Source organism: Panthera tigris, chromosome D1 (assembly GCF_018350195.1).
Source record: "Panthera tigris isolate Pti1 chromosome D1, P.tigris_Pti1_mat1.1, whole genome shotgun sequence".
NCBI classification, from domain to species: domain Eukaryota; kingdom Metazoa; phylum Chordata; class Mammalia; order Carnivora; family Felidae; genus Panthera; species Panthera tigris.
In genome coordinates, this window is record NC_056669.1 from 59,747,226 (window position 1) to 59,764,197 (window position 16,972).

General features: G+C 41.4%; 2 protein-coding genes across 2 annotated transcripts; both read left to right on the forward strand.

Moving 5' to 3' along the window:
- The first annotated feature begins 350 nt into the window (after positions 1 to 350).
- LOC102953031 (RNA polymerase II subunit A C-terminal domain phosphatase SSU72-like) lies at positions 351 to 977 on the forward strand. Its single transcript, XM_042959608.1, has one exon. The coding sequence runs from the start codon at positions 351 to 353 to the stop codon at positions 939 to 941; it is 591 nt and encodes a 196-aa protein (XP_042815542.1). The 3' UTR covers positions 942 to 977.
- A 5,133-nt stretch (positions 978 to 6,110) lies between these two features.
- LOC102949034 (olfactory receptor 52B4-like) lies at positions 6,111 to 7,055 on the forward strand. Its single transcript, XM_007089421.1, has one exon. The coding sequence runs from the start codon at positions 6,111 to 6,113 to the stop codon at positions 7,053 to 7,055; it is 945 nt and encodes a 314-aa protein (XP_007089483.1).
- Positions 7,056 to 16,972: the final 9,917 nt, after the last annotated feature.

Below are 16,972 nucleotides of genomic sequence, written 5' to 3' on the forward strand. Positions count from 1 at the left end.
ATGTGGTCACTGTCAACCTCAGCCCTCATTCACCATGTAAACCAACAGGGCGAACTGCGGGTTTCACATGGCTGTGCTGGGTGGTCACATCCTTTTTGGGATCCAGTGGTTTAGTTGATGCCAGGAGCGCATGGCTGTCGTGATGAGGTTATGGGTCTCAGGATCGGATGGCACTGCACCTGATGAAACCAATTCCATCAGGAAGTCCTAGAAGTCTCCGCCCGGTCGGTGGGGGTGATGGAATATAAGCCCGGTGCCTGTTCTCGAACACTGTGCTGGTTGGAAGAGTCGAAACCAGGTGGACACCCACAGTGTTCTGGCAGCCCCCGAAGCCCCCAGGGGCCGCCATCATGTCCCCGTCAGCTCTCGGGGTGGCTGTGGTGTGCATGATCAACATGAACAGGAGCATGGAAGCCCACAGTATCCTCCAGAAGAGAGGGTTCAGCGTGCGCTCTTTTGGAGCCATATCTCTGGTGAGGCTCCCAGGACCCACACGCTGTCGTCCGCATCCCATGAGGTACGATTTCTCCACGAGGTACATGCACATGTATGACGACCTCTCCAGGAAAGACCCGGAATGCTACCGCGGCAACGGAATCCTGCGCATCTTGGAGAGGAAGGAGAGAATCAAGCCTCACCCAGAAAGGTTTCAGGAGTGCAGCGACTCCTTCGAAGTCATTTTCACCTGCGAGGAGAGGGTATACGACCGAGTGGTGCAAGAGCTGTGTGCCAGGGAGCAGGTGACCTTCCGGGCTGTGCACGTGGTGGACGTGGACATCGAGGACACCTTGGAGAAGGCCACCTTCCCGGCGTTCCTCATCTGTGAGCTGTGCCAGAGCTTCCAGCAGGCAGACGACATGGAAGACAGTCTGGATCAGCTGCTGCAGGCAGCAGAGGAGAAAACAGGAAAGAGCATTCTTCACACAGTCTGCTTTTACTGACGGTCATGGCTGGATTTGGTCCCTTGCTCATTAAGAACTTGTACGTGGGGTTTCGGATTCGTCTGTATTTTCTGTGAGAATAGGTTTCAACTCCTTTTCATGAACTTCTGTTTCTGTGATTTTTAGGTATATACCATTGGGGAAGAGATATGAGCAAGAAAAAGCATTTTTTGGGAGTCGGGGACAAGGTGTAATAGTCATGGAAACAGTCCAAACTTGGGCATATGTTCTAGGTACTTGGTGCACAAGAAGTAATTCAGCGCCAGTGTGGATCTGTGAGGAAGTTGCTGTCATGGCCTGTGTTTTGCAGATGAGCAAGTCAAAGTTTATAATGGAATGCTGGACAAGTGATTTGTTGAAGGATATTCAGCAAACAAACAATATGGTCTGGGCCATCACTGTTTCCCCAGCCTTCTTTCTGGAGGCTCTGGGGGAGAATTAATTTCCTTGCCTTTTCTAACTTCTAGAAACCACCCACCCATGTTCCTTGGCTCAAGGTCCCCTTCTACCATCTTCAGAGTCAGCCATGTCAAGTTGAATCATTTCACATGACATCATTTCTGCCTCCCTCTTTCACATTTAAGGACCCTTATAATTACATTGGGCTCACCCAGAAAATTCAGATTGATCTCCCAATTTTAAGGTCAGCGGTGTTAAAAAGAATGCCACAGACCCAAGGTGGTGTTGCTTGCACCCTGGACTGCAAACCAAGGCTTAACTGAAATTTTCAATTTCTCCAGGAGTGGACTTATAAATCGGTCTGGAATTTTGTACTCAGTACAAATGGGATAATCTGTTATGTGGGTCCTCTCCATCTCCCAAAGGAAGATGAGGTCATCCACCTAATAAGACTCCCTCCCATTCCCACTGAGGGAAGGGGACCTTGCCTGAAATAGTTGTTTCTTTTATTTTGCTAACAACTTTTTGCCTCATTGTCCTTCCTATAAAAACCTTGCATATGTATAACTCCTTGGACCTTCCTTCTACTCTGTACATGGGATGCTACCTAATTCATGAATTGAGTAATAAAGCCAATTAGATCTTTACAATGTAGTGGTTTGAATTTTTGTTATTTAACAGTAGATTAGGAAACTTAATCCCATCTGTACATATTACTTTTAAAGTGTACCGCTTACAAAATTTGAGAGTGTTGCCTCTGGAAATAGACTGGAATGAAACAATTAGAGGTCTCTAGGAAAGTAAACATGGAAGTCTCTTCACTGGCATAAATTATGAGGAGCCCTTTGGATTTCATTAAACACACAAACAAAATGTAGTGTGTTAGAATTAGAAGTATAGGCTATATCACTTGTTAAAGAAACAATTTCCTTTTGCTTATTTTGAATGCTATGTTAATTATAAGGGTTTTTTCTTTAGATTTTTAAAATGGTCATTCATTTTTTGAGAGAGAAATGGGGGGAGGGGCAGAGAGAGAGGGAGACGCAGAACCTGAAGCAGCTCCAGGCTCTGAGCTGTCAGCACAGAGCCTGACACGGGGCTTGACTATTGGGCTTAACAATCCTGCATCAATGTCCACTTAATTCTTAGTCCAACTGGTATACCTTGAAGGGTAGAAAAGAATTTTTCCTTCTTTTCACTAATAAGTTTTTAGAAGAGCATGAAATATGGGGAACTAGCTATAATAATATACTTGTATGTATTTATATCAAAAGACACATTTTTCTGAAGGTGGGATTATTTTCTTCCTGTCTTTGTTATATGATTAAAAACAATAATGTACAAGATTGGTTTTATAATCAGTTAGAATATAAAGTTACTTCCAAGTTGAAAAAAAGTTCCCACCCTACAGTCAGGATGAGCAAAACCAAATAAAATTACTTATAAAAGAATATAAAGAAAGCAGGAGAATTTTTTCTTCTAGCAATCATAAATGTGGTTTTTTGGTGACCAAGCATTACTAGGTGGCAAATGAAATAAAAATGGGTCACAAATGTCAAGAATCATATGTGATCTACAAATTGTGCATGGACATTTAGGAACCCTTAGGAAAAATGAAAACTCATTGTGACTCCAGAATTTGAATCTTGGAGTGCCTGGGTGGCTCAATTGGTTAAGCTTCCAACTCTTGGTTTCAGTTCAGGTTATGACCTCATGGTTCATGAATATGAGCCCTGAGTCAGGGTCTGAGCTGGTAGAGAGTAGCCTGTCTGGGATTCTCTCTCTCTCTGCCTCTCTCTCTCTCTCTGCCTGTTACCCACTCTCTCTCTTTCTCTTAAGATAAATAAATTTAAAACAAAAACAAAATATGAATCTCATGACCAATCCTGGGATGAATATAACTGCAACATCATCCTTCACATGAAAAAAAATTGAAAGTCATCTTTGCTTATTGCATGTGTTCATATTGCAGATTGAAAATAAGTTTACTATCCATTAATTTAATTACATTAAAAATTTTTAATGTTTATTTTTGAGACAGCAAGAGAGCGAGAGAGAGGGAGACACAGAATCTGAAGCAGGCTCCAGTCTCTGAGCTGTCAGCACAGAGTCTGACACAGGGCACAAACCCATGAACTGTGAGATCATGACCTGAGCTGAAGTTGATGCTTAACCGACAAGCCACCCAGGCAACCCTAATTTAATTATATTTAATGTCAGTGAAGGGATTAAAAGAGGCCTGTAGCAAGGCTGGTTTAGCTGGGAAAGCTTTTTTTAGTGAAACATCATAAATGTGAACATTCAGTGTGGGATGGAGATCCAAGAAGGTGGGAGGAGTGTGAGAGAAAATAGTCAGGAGAAGGCTAGGGAGGGAGAATGGCACTTAGGGATCTGGGATCCAGACCATGTGGAAGAGGGCAAGGGTGATGGAGACAGCTGTGTCCCTGGGGTCCTGATGTAACTACCTCCCTCAAGAGGTCTCATGAAAGAATATAAACAGCCCAATGCCCAGCTCCTCAACAAGCTGAATGTCATCTCCAAAGAGCTGGTGAGTGAATTAGATGTGTGTGTGCGGAGGGGAAGATTCCAAGATCAAGATAAGGATTGGGCTGGTGTTATGTTCTGAGCAGGCCAGACGAGACAGGACTCTCATGCACTAAGAATGGTAAAAGACCAGAAACACCAATCTGTCTCGTTAGAGCAGAAGTGGAGAGGAGGTCTGGGAAGCTATATGGGCAGGTGAGGTTAATGAAGGGTGCTAAATAAAGAGAAGTAATCAATATATGGCAAGTGCTGTAGTGAATTGACTAAACATGAGAAAACAGAAATGACATAGACTTACTTCAAATCTTTCTTGGCAAACAAGACAAGAGCCCAGAGAATGACTGGGATCTCTGCTGAGCTTCCCAAATCATGGTATGGGAAGTAGACCAGGACACCTCAGGCAGGTGTGAGAAGGGAACTATGGGAGAGCAGCATTGAGTGGGATATTTAGGATGAAGCAAACAGGCAAATTCTCAACCTCTGAGCCACCTGGCTTCTCTCTTTGGCTCCAATTAATAAAATGTCTTCTGCTTCTCCCTTTCCCCAAATCCATGACCATCATTGGCTTCCATAATATGCCCCCCTCTCCAGCTCTGCCTTTGTTGATTTATGTCTTCCACGGCCTCTTCCTTCTTGCCATTTTTCTCCTTTCCTTTCACAATCAGGTCTGTGGGGTACATACCTGCCCTCACATACCTCTGATGCCACGCCACTGGTTTTCCTGCAGGAGATCAGCTGCCCTCACCAGAGAGAACCTTCTCATAGAGCAGCCATATGCTCTATAGGAGACAGTGCCCTGACTTAGGCCCGCTGAGTGGACTCCTTTGATTGGTGACTCTGATAGCAAACACTTTCTCCCAGCACCTGGAGGGTGGAAATTCGAGATGATTTTTCCCCCCCAGAATGAAAAATCAGGGGCACCAAGAGGGTAACTGGAGTGGAAGAAATAATGTTCATGAGCATAAGATATACCTTAGCTACTAAGTTAGATATTTTATTTTATTTTATTTTTTTTAATTTTTTTTGACATTTATTTATTTTTGAGACAGAGAGAGACAGAGCATGAACGGGGGAGGGGCAGAGAGAGGGAGACACAGAATCCGAAATAGGCTCCAGGCTCTGAGCTTTCAGCACAGAGCCCGACGCAGGGCTCAAACCCACGGACCGTGAGATCATGACCTGAGCTGAAGTCGGCCGCTTAACCAACTGAGCCACCCAGGCGCCCCCTAAGTTAGATATTTTAAACTACCCCTTCAATAGGGGGAATTAACATTTATCTCCAGTTCTTCAACCTTTCTGCTTACGAAGTTGATTTTCTCTGAAACCATGAGCACAGATCTCAGGCAAATTCCCATTTTTTTCTATTTCCCCAGTTTGTAATATGGTGTCTAAAAAATAGTTACTGCTTCCTAAATGACTGAGTGAATGAGTGAATGAATGAATGTACACTAAGAACTAATTGATAAAATTTCCACTTTTCATTCTTCCAAATATTATGGACATCCTTTCCCAACAATAATGCCTTATTTTCCAAATTCAATCATTTCTAAACTTAGTTTCTTAGGTTGTGAACATGAGCAGTGCCTCATTCAGGTACACACAGGTTCTGTCAATGTTACTTCTTAAACGTCTGTTGACTCTCGTCACAAGTGAGCCAACTGAATGTGGTGAAGTCAGAGAGATATCAAATCTCATTTTCATCAATTAGGCCAAATCTGCCTGTATAAACACCTACCCTACTTTCTTCAGTATTCCCTATGCAAAGCTACCTGGAGCTGAATAAACACTGTTCAGTGAACAGGCTATGTTTTGATTTGAATACCCACATTTTCTTGTTTCCCTCCTTTTTCATTCTTTTCCTTATGTTAAACTACCTACCAAAAGGTCAAGTTCAAGTTCAAGAAACACCTTATTTACAGCCTTTTCAGATACATATAATGATTTCCTTTGTATATTCATAATCCTCTGATTGAGAGGAAAATACAATAATATGTTTTATTTGATTAGCTGGGGATATATACATGTCAATTAGACTATTACTTATTGAGGTAGAGAACATGTCCTATTGACTTTTTGTGTTTCTTATTGTTTGCATGTTCAGAGAAGATGAAGAGTATGCGATATGCCAAAAGCTCCTTGTGACTTCACAAGGAATATTACAAGAAAATCTGTATTTTCATTTCTGTCAATGAATCAAAGGTGATATCTCTGGTAGTCTCCACAGGTATGATTTCCTTAAACCACACTGATGTTAGCCACACAATCTTCCACTTCCTGGGCATCCCTGGGCTAGAGGACCAGCATGTGTGGGTTTCCATCCCCTTCTTCATTTCCTATGTCATTGCCCTGCTTGGGAACAGCCTGCTCATCTGCATTATACTCACAAAGCACAGCCTCCACGAACCCATGTACCTCTTCCTCTGCATGCTGGCCGGAGCAGACATTGTCCTCTCCACGTGCACAGTACCTCAGGCCTTGGCCATCTTCTGGTTCCGTGCTGGGGAGATCTCCCTGGATCGATGCATCACTCAGTTCTTCATTATCCACTGCACTTTCATCTCTGAGTCAGGGATCTTGCTGGTGATGGCATTTGACCGCTACATTGCCATATGCTACCCACTGAGATACACCACTATTCTTACACATGCACTCATTGGGAAAATTGGTGTGACCATCTTCCTGAGAAGTTTTTGTATGATCTTCCCCATAATATTTCTTTTGAAAAGATTGACTTTCTGCCAAAATAAGATTATTCCACACACTTATTGTGAACACATTGGCTTGGCCAAATATGCTTGTAATGACATTAGCGTGAACATCTGGTATGGACTTTTTGTCATCGTGTCTACAGTGGTCTTAGATGTCCTGTTAATTTTTGTTTCATATCTGCTGATTCTCCATGCTGTCTTCCACATGCCTTCACGAGATGCTCGCCACAAAGCTCTCAACACATGTGGCTCCCATGTCTGCATCATTGTCCTCTTTTACGGCCCCGCGATCTTCACAACCCTTACTCAGCGGTTTGGACGCCACATTCCACCTCATATTCACATATTATTGGCTAATGTCTGCATTCTGGTTCCACCTATGCTGAATCCCATCATTTATGGGATTAAGACCAAGCAAATCCGAGAGCAGGTGGTTCACGTATTTTTTCCAAAGCAGAAATGACTTTGGAAGAGGAACAGTATTTTCAGCACCTCTAGTTCTCCATGATGTGGTCTGAGGAAGCAGTGGGTGGAAACACTAATGGCAAGCTGAACTACTAGGAAGTAGCCTAGTGAATTCTGTTTCTGTGGCAGGTTCACCAGGGAGGTGAGAGGACTTAACATCTTCTGTCAAAGCAACAGAGAGAGCCATGCCATGTTTGACTGAACAGGTTACCTCCTGAACAGAGCCTGTGGCTGGACATATGAATTTCCAGAGTCATGTGTCCTTATGTCACTAGTCTGATTTTTGGTTATAGATGAAATTGTTGGGAAGGAAAAATTCTTTCTCCGCCCTTGAAGGTGTTCCAGCTGGAGTAAGAATTAAGTTGACTTGAGTTAGTTAACAGAAGAAGAAAAAAATAAGTTTTATTATGTGTGCACAGAAGCCCAATAATGAAATTGAGACCTAAAGAAATGACAAAGGCAGGTAGTTTTTATAGTTTTTAGACAAAGGGACAATACATCTGTGAAGAATTGACAGTATAAAGAAAACAGGTATTTGGGAGCTTAAATTAGTAGGGAATTCTAAGCAGAACTAAGGCTGAGGTAGTAGATTAGAAAAGGAGAACAAAGATTTGTTTCTACAGTGTTTTCAACTTTAAAATACCTTTCTCTGGTAATAAGGATGTCTTTGTACTTCTTGGCACTGGGAGGATATTTTTCACATGGATGATTTGTTTTCTACTTTCAGGGGGACATATAAGGGTCTGAGTGTCCTTGCCTTGACTGTTTCTTAAGTAGTTTTTATTGAAAATAATTAATGTGCCAAAGTGGCACATTTTGGGGCACCCTCCCTTGGCCCCTATAAAAAGAGGGTATTGCTCTGGTCTTAGAAGTTGTTAAATTATTCCTCACTGAATTCATGTCCTCTGAGACATCTTGTGATATCCCTGGACAATCACATACAAACGGCCCAATGTTTCAGTTATGCAGGACGAAAGACTTCTGGAGATCTTATGGACAGCATGGTGATGAGAGTTAATAATACTTCATTGCATAGGGGCACCTGGTTAGGTGTCTGACTCTTGATTTTGGTTCAGGTCATGATCTCATGGGTTTGTGAGTTTGAGTCCCACATTGGCCTCTATGCTGACAGCGTGGAGCCTGCTTGAGATTCTCTCTCTGTCTCTCTCTTTCTCAAAACAAACAAACAGATAAATAAATAAATAAATAAATAAATAAATAAATTTAAAAAACCTATTGCATATTTGATATTTGCTAAGAGATTTGACTTTAAGTGTTCTCACCCCCCTCACTCAAATTGCAGCTATGAAAGGTGAATGATATGTTAATTAGCTTGATTGTGGCAATCATTCACACATAATGTATACATATGTCAAAATATCACATTGTATACCTTAAATATATAAATTTTTACCTCTCAATTATACTTTAATAAAGCAGGAAAAAAGAACTCATCTCAAATACGACAATTAGATTTGTCAAATATTTGGTATGCATCTGTCCATATTTTTCTGTATGTATCTTTATCTGTGTAAAAATAATAAAAAAATATAAACATACTCATAAATATAGACAGACACATATGTAGTTGTATCTTTGGAAAAGGTGGAATATTGGGACTCCTAGATGGCTCAGTGGGTTAAGTGTCCAACTTTGGCTCAGGTCATGATCTCACTGCTCATGGGTTTAAGCCCTGTGTCAGGCTCTGGGCTGACAGCTCAGAGCCTGGAGCCTGCTTCAGATTCTGTGTCTGCCTCTCCCTCTCTGCTCTTCCCTCACTTGTGCTCTCCCTCTCACTCAAAAATAAATAAATAAACATTAAAAAAGGAAAAGGTGGAATATTAACTATAGCAGTCTATAAGATACCATCACTTCACTTGTTCATGACCTACATCAGTAAGTTGTGAAAGGGCCATTGGTAAGTATTAATCCCTAAAAAGGGAAAAGAAATTGTTTGTAGAACACTGGTCACAGACACTGGAAATTGTCTTCCTACTCTTGACAAGGGATAATCCTACTGATATGATGTTGACTCTTGGCCAGAGGAAATGGGGGGACCCTGTGATGCTCTAGAGAGCTGGCCTATTACAGCCAACACTTGAATAGTGGAACCACAACATGTGTTTTTACCAGTTCCATTTATAGCAGCATGTTATTTTGGAAGGTAGAATAGAGTCTGTGCTAGACACAGGAGCCATTGCATGAGCCCAAGATGAGACCATTATTTTTGAAATGATGGATGTAATGGTGTACTGGAAAGACATTCCACAGAGATGGAGTCAAAACAACTCCTCAAACCCTCTTTGTATGAAACACAAATGCCTGACAAGCACAGACATGGATGTGAACTCATGCTGAGATTGCCATCCTGAGTAGCAGCAAGTAAATGTTTGCTTTAAGAAGTTGTTTCCCAGGATGCCTGGGTGGCTCAGTTGGTTGAGCATCCAACTCTTGAATTTTGGTTCAGGTCATGATCCCAGGGTTGTGGGACTAAGTGCTGCATCAGGCTCTGCGCTGAATGTGGAGCCTGCTTGAGATTCTTTCTCTCTCCCCCTCTGTCCCTATCTCCCGCTCACACTTTTTCTCTCTCTCTCTCTAAAATAAAGAAAAAAGAAGTTGTTTCCCATGTGTATTTTCCCTTCACTTACTCTGGGTCTTTGATTCCATAGTGCAGCCTGAATGCTCCTCACAAAAGCCAAATGTCATCCCATCTCCTTCCCGCTCCAACTTGCTTAAAAAAAAAAAATACTAGGCACTACCACCACTGTAAGCTATTGAATGAGTTACTTGTATAAATGGATCCAAGTCATTTATATAAGAACACTCTTAGGATTAAAACATATTTAGGTATATATTGTTCAATAAACACACCTTAAACAAACAAAAGTTTGTAAATAAAGGAATAACTCAACAAACATTAAATTATGCCCACTATAAATTACCAGGACTAAGCTAAGGCCTGGAGATAATCAGTATCACAGTCCCCTTTCTTAGGGAGTCCATAAACTAGAGTTGACAAAAATTAAGGGATTAAAACACAATGTGATAAATAATGTAGAAAGCACTGTGGGATAGGGTAGGACAGTCACTTCTGTGAGAAGTGTGAGTCTCCCAACTGTGAGAGAGAAAACTCTTCCTGCATATTCCTGTGCTGAATGTGGACAGGTACCTAGAATTAGCCAGGTCAAGGGCTTGACAATAGGAAGTGGCCAATCTGAATAGTGGCAAGGTGAGGAAAGCAGTGTATGGAAGAGGAGGGGCAAGAGACATTCCTGAAGAGATAGGAAGGAGGAGAGCAGGAAAACCTTCAATATTGTAGGGAAGCAGCAATTTCCTCTGCCAGTCAAGGTCTTTCAACTGCACTAAGAATTAAATTGACAAGAGATAGATTAACAGGAAAAAAATCTGAAGTTTTATTATATGTGTACAGAGGCCAAGTAATGAAATTGAGACCTCAGTAAATAACTAAGGCAGGTAGTTTTTATACTTTTAAACAAAGAGACAATATATTTGTGAGGAGTTAACACGACAAAGAAAACTTTGGGAGCTTCAATTTGGAAGGAATTTGAAACAGAACTTGGGCTGGGGAGGTTAATTAGTAAAATGTAACAAGGGTTGTTTATACAGACTTCTCAGCTCAAATTCCCACCTCTAGTGATAAGGATGTCTCTTTACCCTCTGGTACAGGGAGGGTATCTTTCACATGGAAGATTGATTCATTATTTCCTGGAAGCAAGGGGCGGTGGTGGTGATGTCAGCGTGTTCTTTTGCATTGGCTGTTCTCAAGTAAATTTTACTTAAAATCATCAATGTGCCAAAGTGGTGCATTTTGGAGCGGCCTGCCCTTGGCCACTACAATAAGAAGGAGTTCAAAACATGCCATCCCAACATATACCACTGTGGAATACTGATTATTTTGAGCTTAAGGTGCTTAAGAAACAGAAGATACAACAAGAATTCTCTGAATTACCCCTTCCTACCTAAAAAGTAGCTATATAATTTCCCTTGAGAAAAGTGCCCTTTCTGTTCCAGAAAGGGAAGAACATTCTCATCCCCAGAGACTGGGAATCCATGCTGAAATGGATCTGTACAAACTTACTAAAAAAACCCTTATATTCTGCCACTTCCTGTATCCCTTCCCCAGATAGCTTTTAGTCACATCACCACATTTCCTGCCCCCAGCCCAAACCCTTTGTCTTCCCATTCCTTTTCTTTGTCTTTTCTTTTCTTTTCTTTTCTTTTCTCTTTTCTTTCTTTTCTTCTTTCCTTTTCTTTTCTTTATTTCTTCTTTGTTATTTTATTATTTTTAAATTTACATCAAAGTTAGCATAGAGTGCAACAACGATTTCAGGGGTAGATTCCTTAATGCTCCAACCAGCTTGTGGTTTAATTGATTTGTTCTACTGTTTTTTTGGTTTTGCTAACATTAATTTCTGCTCTAATCTTTATTATTTCCTGTCTTCTGCTGGTGTTGGGTTTTATTTGCTGTTCTTTTTCCAGCTCTTTAAGTTGTAAGGTTAGGTTGTGTATCTGAGAGCTTTCTTCCTTCTTTTTTTTTTTTTTTTAATTTTTTTTTAACATTTTTTATTTTTGAGACAGAGAGAGACAAAGCATGAACGGGGGAGGGTCAGAGAGAGGGAGACACAGAATCTGAAACAGGCTCCAGGCTCTGAGCTGTTAGCACAGAGCCCGACGTGAGGCTCGAACTCACGGACCGCGAGATCATGACCTGAGCCGAAGTCGGCCGCCCAACCGACTGAGCCACCCAGGCGCCCCTTTTCTTCCTTCTTTAGGAAGGACTGGATTGCTATATACTTTCCTCTTTTGACTGCTTTGTTGCATCCCAGAGGTTTTGGGTTGTGGTGTTATCATTTTCATCGGCTTCCATGTACTTTTTAACTTCCTCTTTAACTTCTTGGTTGACCCATTCATTCTTTAATAGGATGTTCTTAAGTCTCCAAGTATTTGTTACCTTTCCAAATGTTTTCTTGTGTTTGATTTTGAGTTTCATAGCGTTGTGGTCTGAAAATATGCATGGTATGATCTTGATCTTTTTGTACTTGTTGAGGGCTGATTTGTGTCCAGTATGTGGTCTATTTTGGAGAACGTTCCATGTGCACTGGAGAAGAATGTATATTCCACTGCTTTAGGATGAGATATTCTGAATATATCTGTATATATATATAAAGCCATTGTTTCCTTGTCGATTTTCTGTTTAGATGATCTGTCCATTGTTGTAAGTGGGGTGTTGAAGTCCTCTACTATTATGGTGTTATTATCAATGAGTTTCCTTATATTTGTGATTAATTGATTTATATATTTGGGTGCTCTCACATTTGGTGCATAAATGTTTACAATTGTTACGTCTTCTTGGTGGATAAACCCCTTAATTATAATATAATGCCTCTCTTCATCTCTTGTTACAATCTTTATTTTAAAGTCTAGATTGTCTGATATAAGTATGGCTACTCTGGCTTTCTTTTGTTGACCATTAGCATGATAGATGGTTCTACATCCCCTTACTTTCAACCTGAAGGTGTCTTTAGGTCTAAAGTGGGTCTCTTGTAAACAGCATATAGATGGATCTTGTTTTCTTATCCATTTTGTTACCCTATGTCTTTTGATTGGAGCATTGAGTCCATTGAGGTTTAGAGTGAGTACTGAAAGATATGAGTTTATTGCCATTATGATGCTTGTAGAGTTGGAGTTTCTGGTGGTGTTCTCTGGTACTTTCTAGTCTTTGTTGCTTTTGGTATGTATGTATGTATGTACGTATGTATGTATGTATGTATGTATGTATTTTTTTCATCTTTTCTCCCCTCAGAAAGTCCCCATTAAAATTTCTTGCAGGGCTGGTTTAGTGGTCACAAACTCCATTAATTTTTGTTTGTCTGGGAAACGTTTTATCTCTCCTTCTATTTTGAATGACAGCCTTGCTGGATACAGAATTCTTGGCTGCATATGTTTCTGATTCAGCACGTTGAATATATCCTGCCACTCCTTTCTGGCTTGCCAAGTTTCTGTGGAAACTTCTGCTGCAAACCTCATCTGTCTTCCCTTGTAGCTTAAGGACTTTTTTTCCCTTGCTGCTTTCATGATTCTTTCCTTACCTGAGTATTTTGTGAATTTGACTATGATATCCCTTGTCGATGGTCAGGTTTTGTTGCATCTAATAGGAGTCTTCTGTGCTTCCTGGATTTTGATGTATGTGTCTTTACCCAGGTTAGGAAAGTTTTCCACTATGATTTGCTCACATAACCCTTCTACCCCTTTTTCTCTCTCTTCATCTTCTGGGACCCCTCTGATTCTGATGATCCTTTTTAATGAGTCACTGATTTCTCTAAATCTTCTTTTTTTAAATGTTTATTTAATTTTGAGAGAGAGAGAGAGAGAGAGAGAGAGAGAGAGAGTGAGAGCAGGCGCCAGGGTGGGGCAGAGAGAGAGGGAGACACAGAATCTGAAGAAAGCTCCAGGCTCTGAGTTGTCAGCATATAGTCCACCACAGGCTTGAACCCATGAACTGTGAGATCATAACCTGAGCTGAAGTCGGATGCCTAACCAACTGAGTCACCCAGGTGCTCCAATTTCTCTAATTCTTAAATCATGCTCTTTTGCCGTATTCTCCCCCTTTTTTTTTTTGCTTCATTATTCTCCATAAGTTTGTCCTCTCTATCGCAGATTTGCTGTTCTGTCTCACCCATCCTTGCCACTGAGGCATCCATTGGAGACTGCAGCTCAGTTATAGCATTTTTTATTTAATGCTGACTAGCTTTTATTTCTTTTATCTCTGCAGAAAGGATTCCAATCTATTTTCAACCCCAGCTAGTATTCTTATTAGTGTGATTCTAAATTCTGGTTCAGACATCTTGCTTGTGTCTGTGTTAGGTCCCTGGCTGTCGTTTCTTACTGCTCTTTCTTTTGGGGTGAGTTCCTTCATTTCATCATTTTGAAGAAAGAAAAGGAATAATAAGGTAAAAACTTTTTAAATTATAAAATTAAAAACAACACAAAAAATCAAATAAATGATGCTAGATCCTAGGTGTGTTTTGATCTGGTTGTTGAAAGGATCTTCACAGATTAGAGAAAAAAGGGAAAAGAAAATTAAAAAAAAGAAAAAAAAGGAAAACATTTGAAAATTTGAACAAATGAATACAATGAAATAGAATAAAATGAAATGATGGAAGTAAAATAGAATTTGAAAAATGTACAAAAAATTAAAAAATATAGTAGAAAAAAATTAAAGAAAAATATTTTTAATAAAAATTGAAAATAAAAATAAATTTTTTCTCTTTCTGTATTCAAGAAAAAGAAAAGAAACAAAAAAGAAACAATAATTGAATAGATGGACAAGCCAGTAGACTGAAATATGACTGAAATTACATCCTTTCCCCTAGAAGTGAAACTATGAAGCACTTTATAATCTGTAAACTAAGCAGGTGGAGAGACTTGTGGTGTTCCTGAAAAGTGATATTGGCCCAGTTGGGAGGGGCTTAGTTTAATGGCTCTGTTCTCCACTAGATGGCTCTACTTGGCTTACTGGGGTGAATTATTATGGTGCTTGTAGGTGTGTATGCACATGCGTGGGAGGAGTGAAAATGGCATCACCTAGCTACTCAGTCTCTAGTGTTGGAACTCTGTGCTCTCCCTGACCAGCAATCGTGCACCAGTCCTCTGTCTCTGGCCTCCATCCACTTCTCACTTTTACACTGTCTGTGACCAAGCCATCAGGTTGCCAGGGGGCACCTCCCTCCTGAGTTTTATCTCAGATGCGGCTGTGTTTCCCGACCCCTCACTTCTGAGGGACTGCGGCTTGGGCCCACTCAGATCCCCTGGGGGAGGGTCTCACCAAGCAATGGCTTGGTCACCCAGCTGCACCCAGGAATGTTTGGGGGACCATGCTGCTGCTGATGCCCAGAGACTGCGACTGGGTGCCAGCCCGCCCCAGAAAAAGTTCACGAGATTGTGTAGCAGCAGTGTTTCAGGGATTATGGTAAATCACAACACACATCTGGCACCAGGCTTCCCCCTTAATGTCCTTGTTCCAGCACCAGCAAATGTAGTTGTTTTTTGGGGTCTGCTGGGACCTTGGTGGCCTCACAGCCTCTACCAAATGTCCTCCAGCAGGGGAACCTCCTCTCCCCATGTTGCCTGTACACCTCGCAGGTCTCACTCTCTGCTCCTGAGGATTCGCCTTTCCCACCAGAGCACCACCAGGCATCGAGCTGCGGCATTTCAGACTCTGTGCTCCCCCTGTTTATATAGAGTCTTAATGGAATTTAAACACTCTCCTTTCTCCTTTCTCCCTTTATTCTTCAGTCCCTACAGCTGTTTCCACTTTTTCACTTTCTCTCCAGCTGCTTTGGGGGGTGGTGGGTGCTTTTCCCATACTCCCCCACCCCCCATCTCTTTCCTCTCTCTACATACAAAAGTGGCTCTCTGCCCTCCGCAGCTTCTCTCTCCCCCAGTTCACCTGTCAGTGCTGCGTACCTGCTGAATTCTGTGGTTCAGGTTGTGCAGATTGTTGCGTTAATCCTCCCATCAGTTTTCTAGGTGTGCAGGATGGTTTAGTGTTGATCTGGGTGTATTTCATGGATGTGAGACACAAAAAAACCTTCCATACTGTTCCACCATCTTGCCCCTCCTCCTCAAGTTATATTTTTTGATTGATAATGGGATTAATGCTTACTACTTCCGATTATAATGGAAATAGGGATATTTCACATAACAATGCTAACATTGAATTTCTTGAAAATAATACGTGTATACATGTAATCTTGGTTGGAGGAGCAGCTGGTGTGGGCATGACTGAGGAACCATCAGGACCTGACCCATGTACATTCTGCTATGGTCCCTTGGGTATCAGCTTCCTCTGCAGTCTTTAGGCAAATGCATAAATCTCTGCTGCCTGATGCCTGTTTCTCAGCCTTTACTTGATTCATCCCATTCTAGCTCGTGAGGACTCCCTTTGAAGCAGGTGAAACTTTAATTGCTATGAAATGAAATTTCAGGAAGAAGACCAGGAATTGTGGGGTTATGGGGCATAAGGCTGATGGTTGAAAGTATTAGGACTTTTGTGGGGAGTCAGGTGTGTTGAACAGGGACAGCAGCAGGGGCTGAAGCTCATTCTGTCCCCTCTGATTGCAAGAGCGTTCTGATCATCAGACTGCCTACCTCAAGGACAGTGGCCTGTAGTCAGTGTTTCTGAGGTCTGAGAATTGTCTGTTTAAGATATATATATATATATATATATAATATTTCTTATTATATATATGTAATATATAATATGCATATAGGGATATCATCTTCATAGTTTGAAGCTGATGACACAGGAATATTTTCACCTAAGGAATTGTCAGGCACTGTAAAACTGGGGCTTCTAAAAAAAAATTTAAGGAGCTGTTTTACCAGCACACCCCTAGACTGGAGGTAAAAGTATGGACTGTTCCAGTAGAATGGAAAGGGCTGTCTAGGAGGGGAGAGGGGGGAGACTTTGGGCTTGCACCCACACTTTGGCTCTCAGTGTGGTTGGAGCCTCAAGTCCCTCCAGAGAGGATTCCACACTAGCAGCAGACCTTGATTACTGTGAACATTTTAGGCATCAGAAGAGCCTCATTCATGGCCCCTATCATCACCCTTTATACTTTCCATCCAGTATTTATCATTACAGAGTAATCACACGGTGCCTCAGTGTTCTGGATTATGGGAGCATACATATCTTAAACAGACCTCAGAAAGTTTACAGTCAATTGGGAAACACTGACAATATGCCAATATCTCTGAGGTAGGTGCTCTGATGATTAGACTTCTTGTGAAATCAAAGGAGGGGAAAGAATGAGTTGTGGCAAGAGACATCATGTGAGCACACTCCTGATGTAGGGGACAGACAGTGAGAGGGCCCTGGGTTGGTGCCATGGC

What these genes read in the sequence shown, in the direction of transcription:
- LOC102953031 (XM_042959608.1), top strand. Translation starts at nt 351, where the DNA reads ATGTCCCCGTCAGCTCTCGGGGTGGCTGTGGTGTGCATGATCAACATG.
- LOC102949034 (XM_007089421.1), top strand. Translation starts at nt 6,111, where the DNA reads ATGATTTCCTTAAACCACACTGATGTTAGCCACACAATCTTCCACTTC.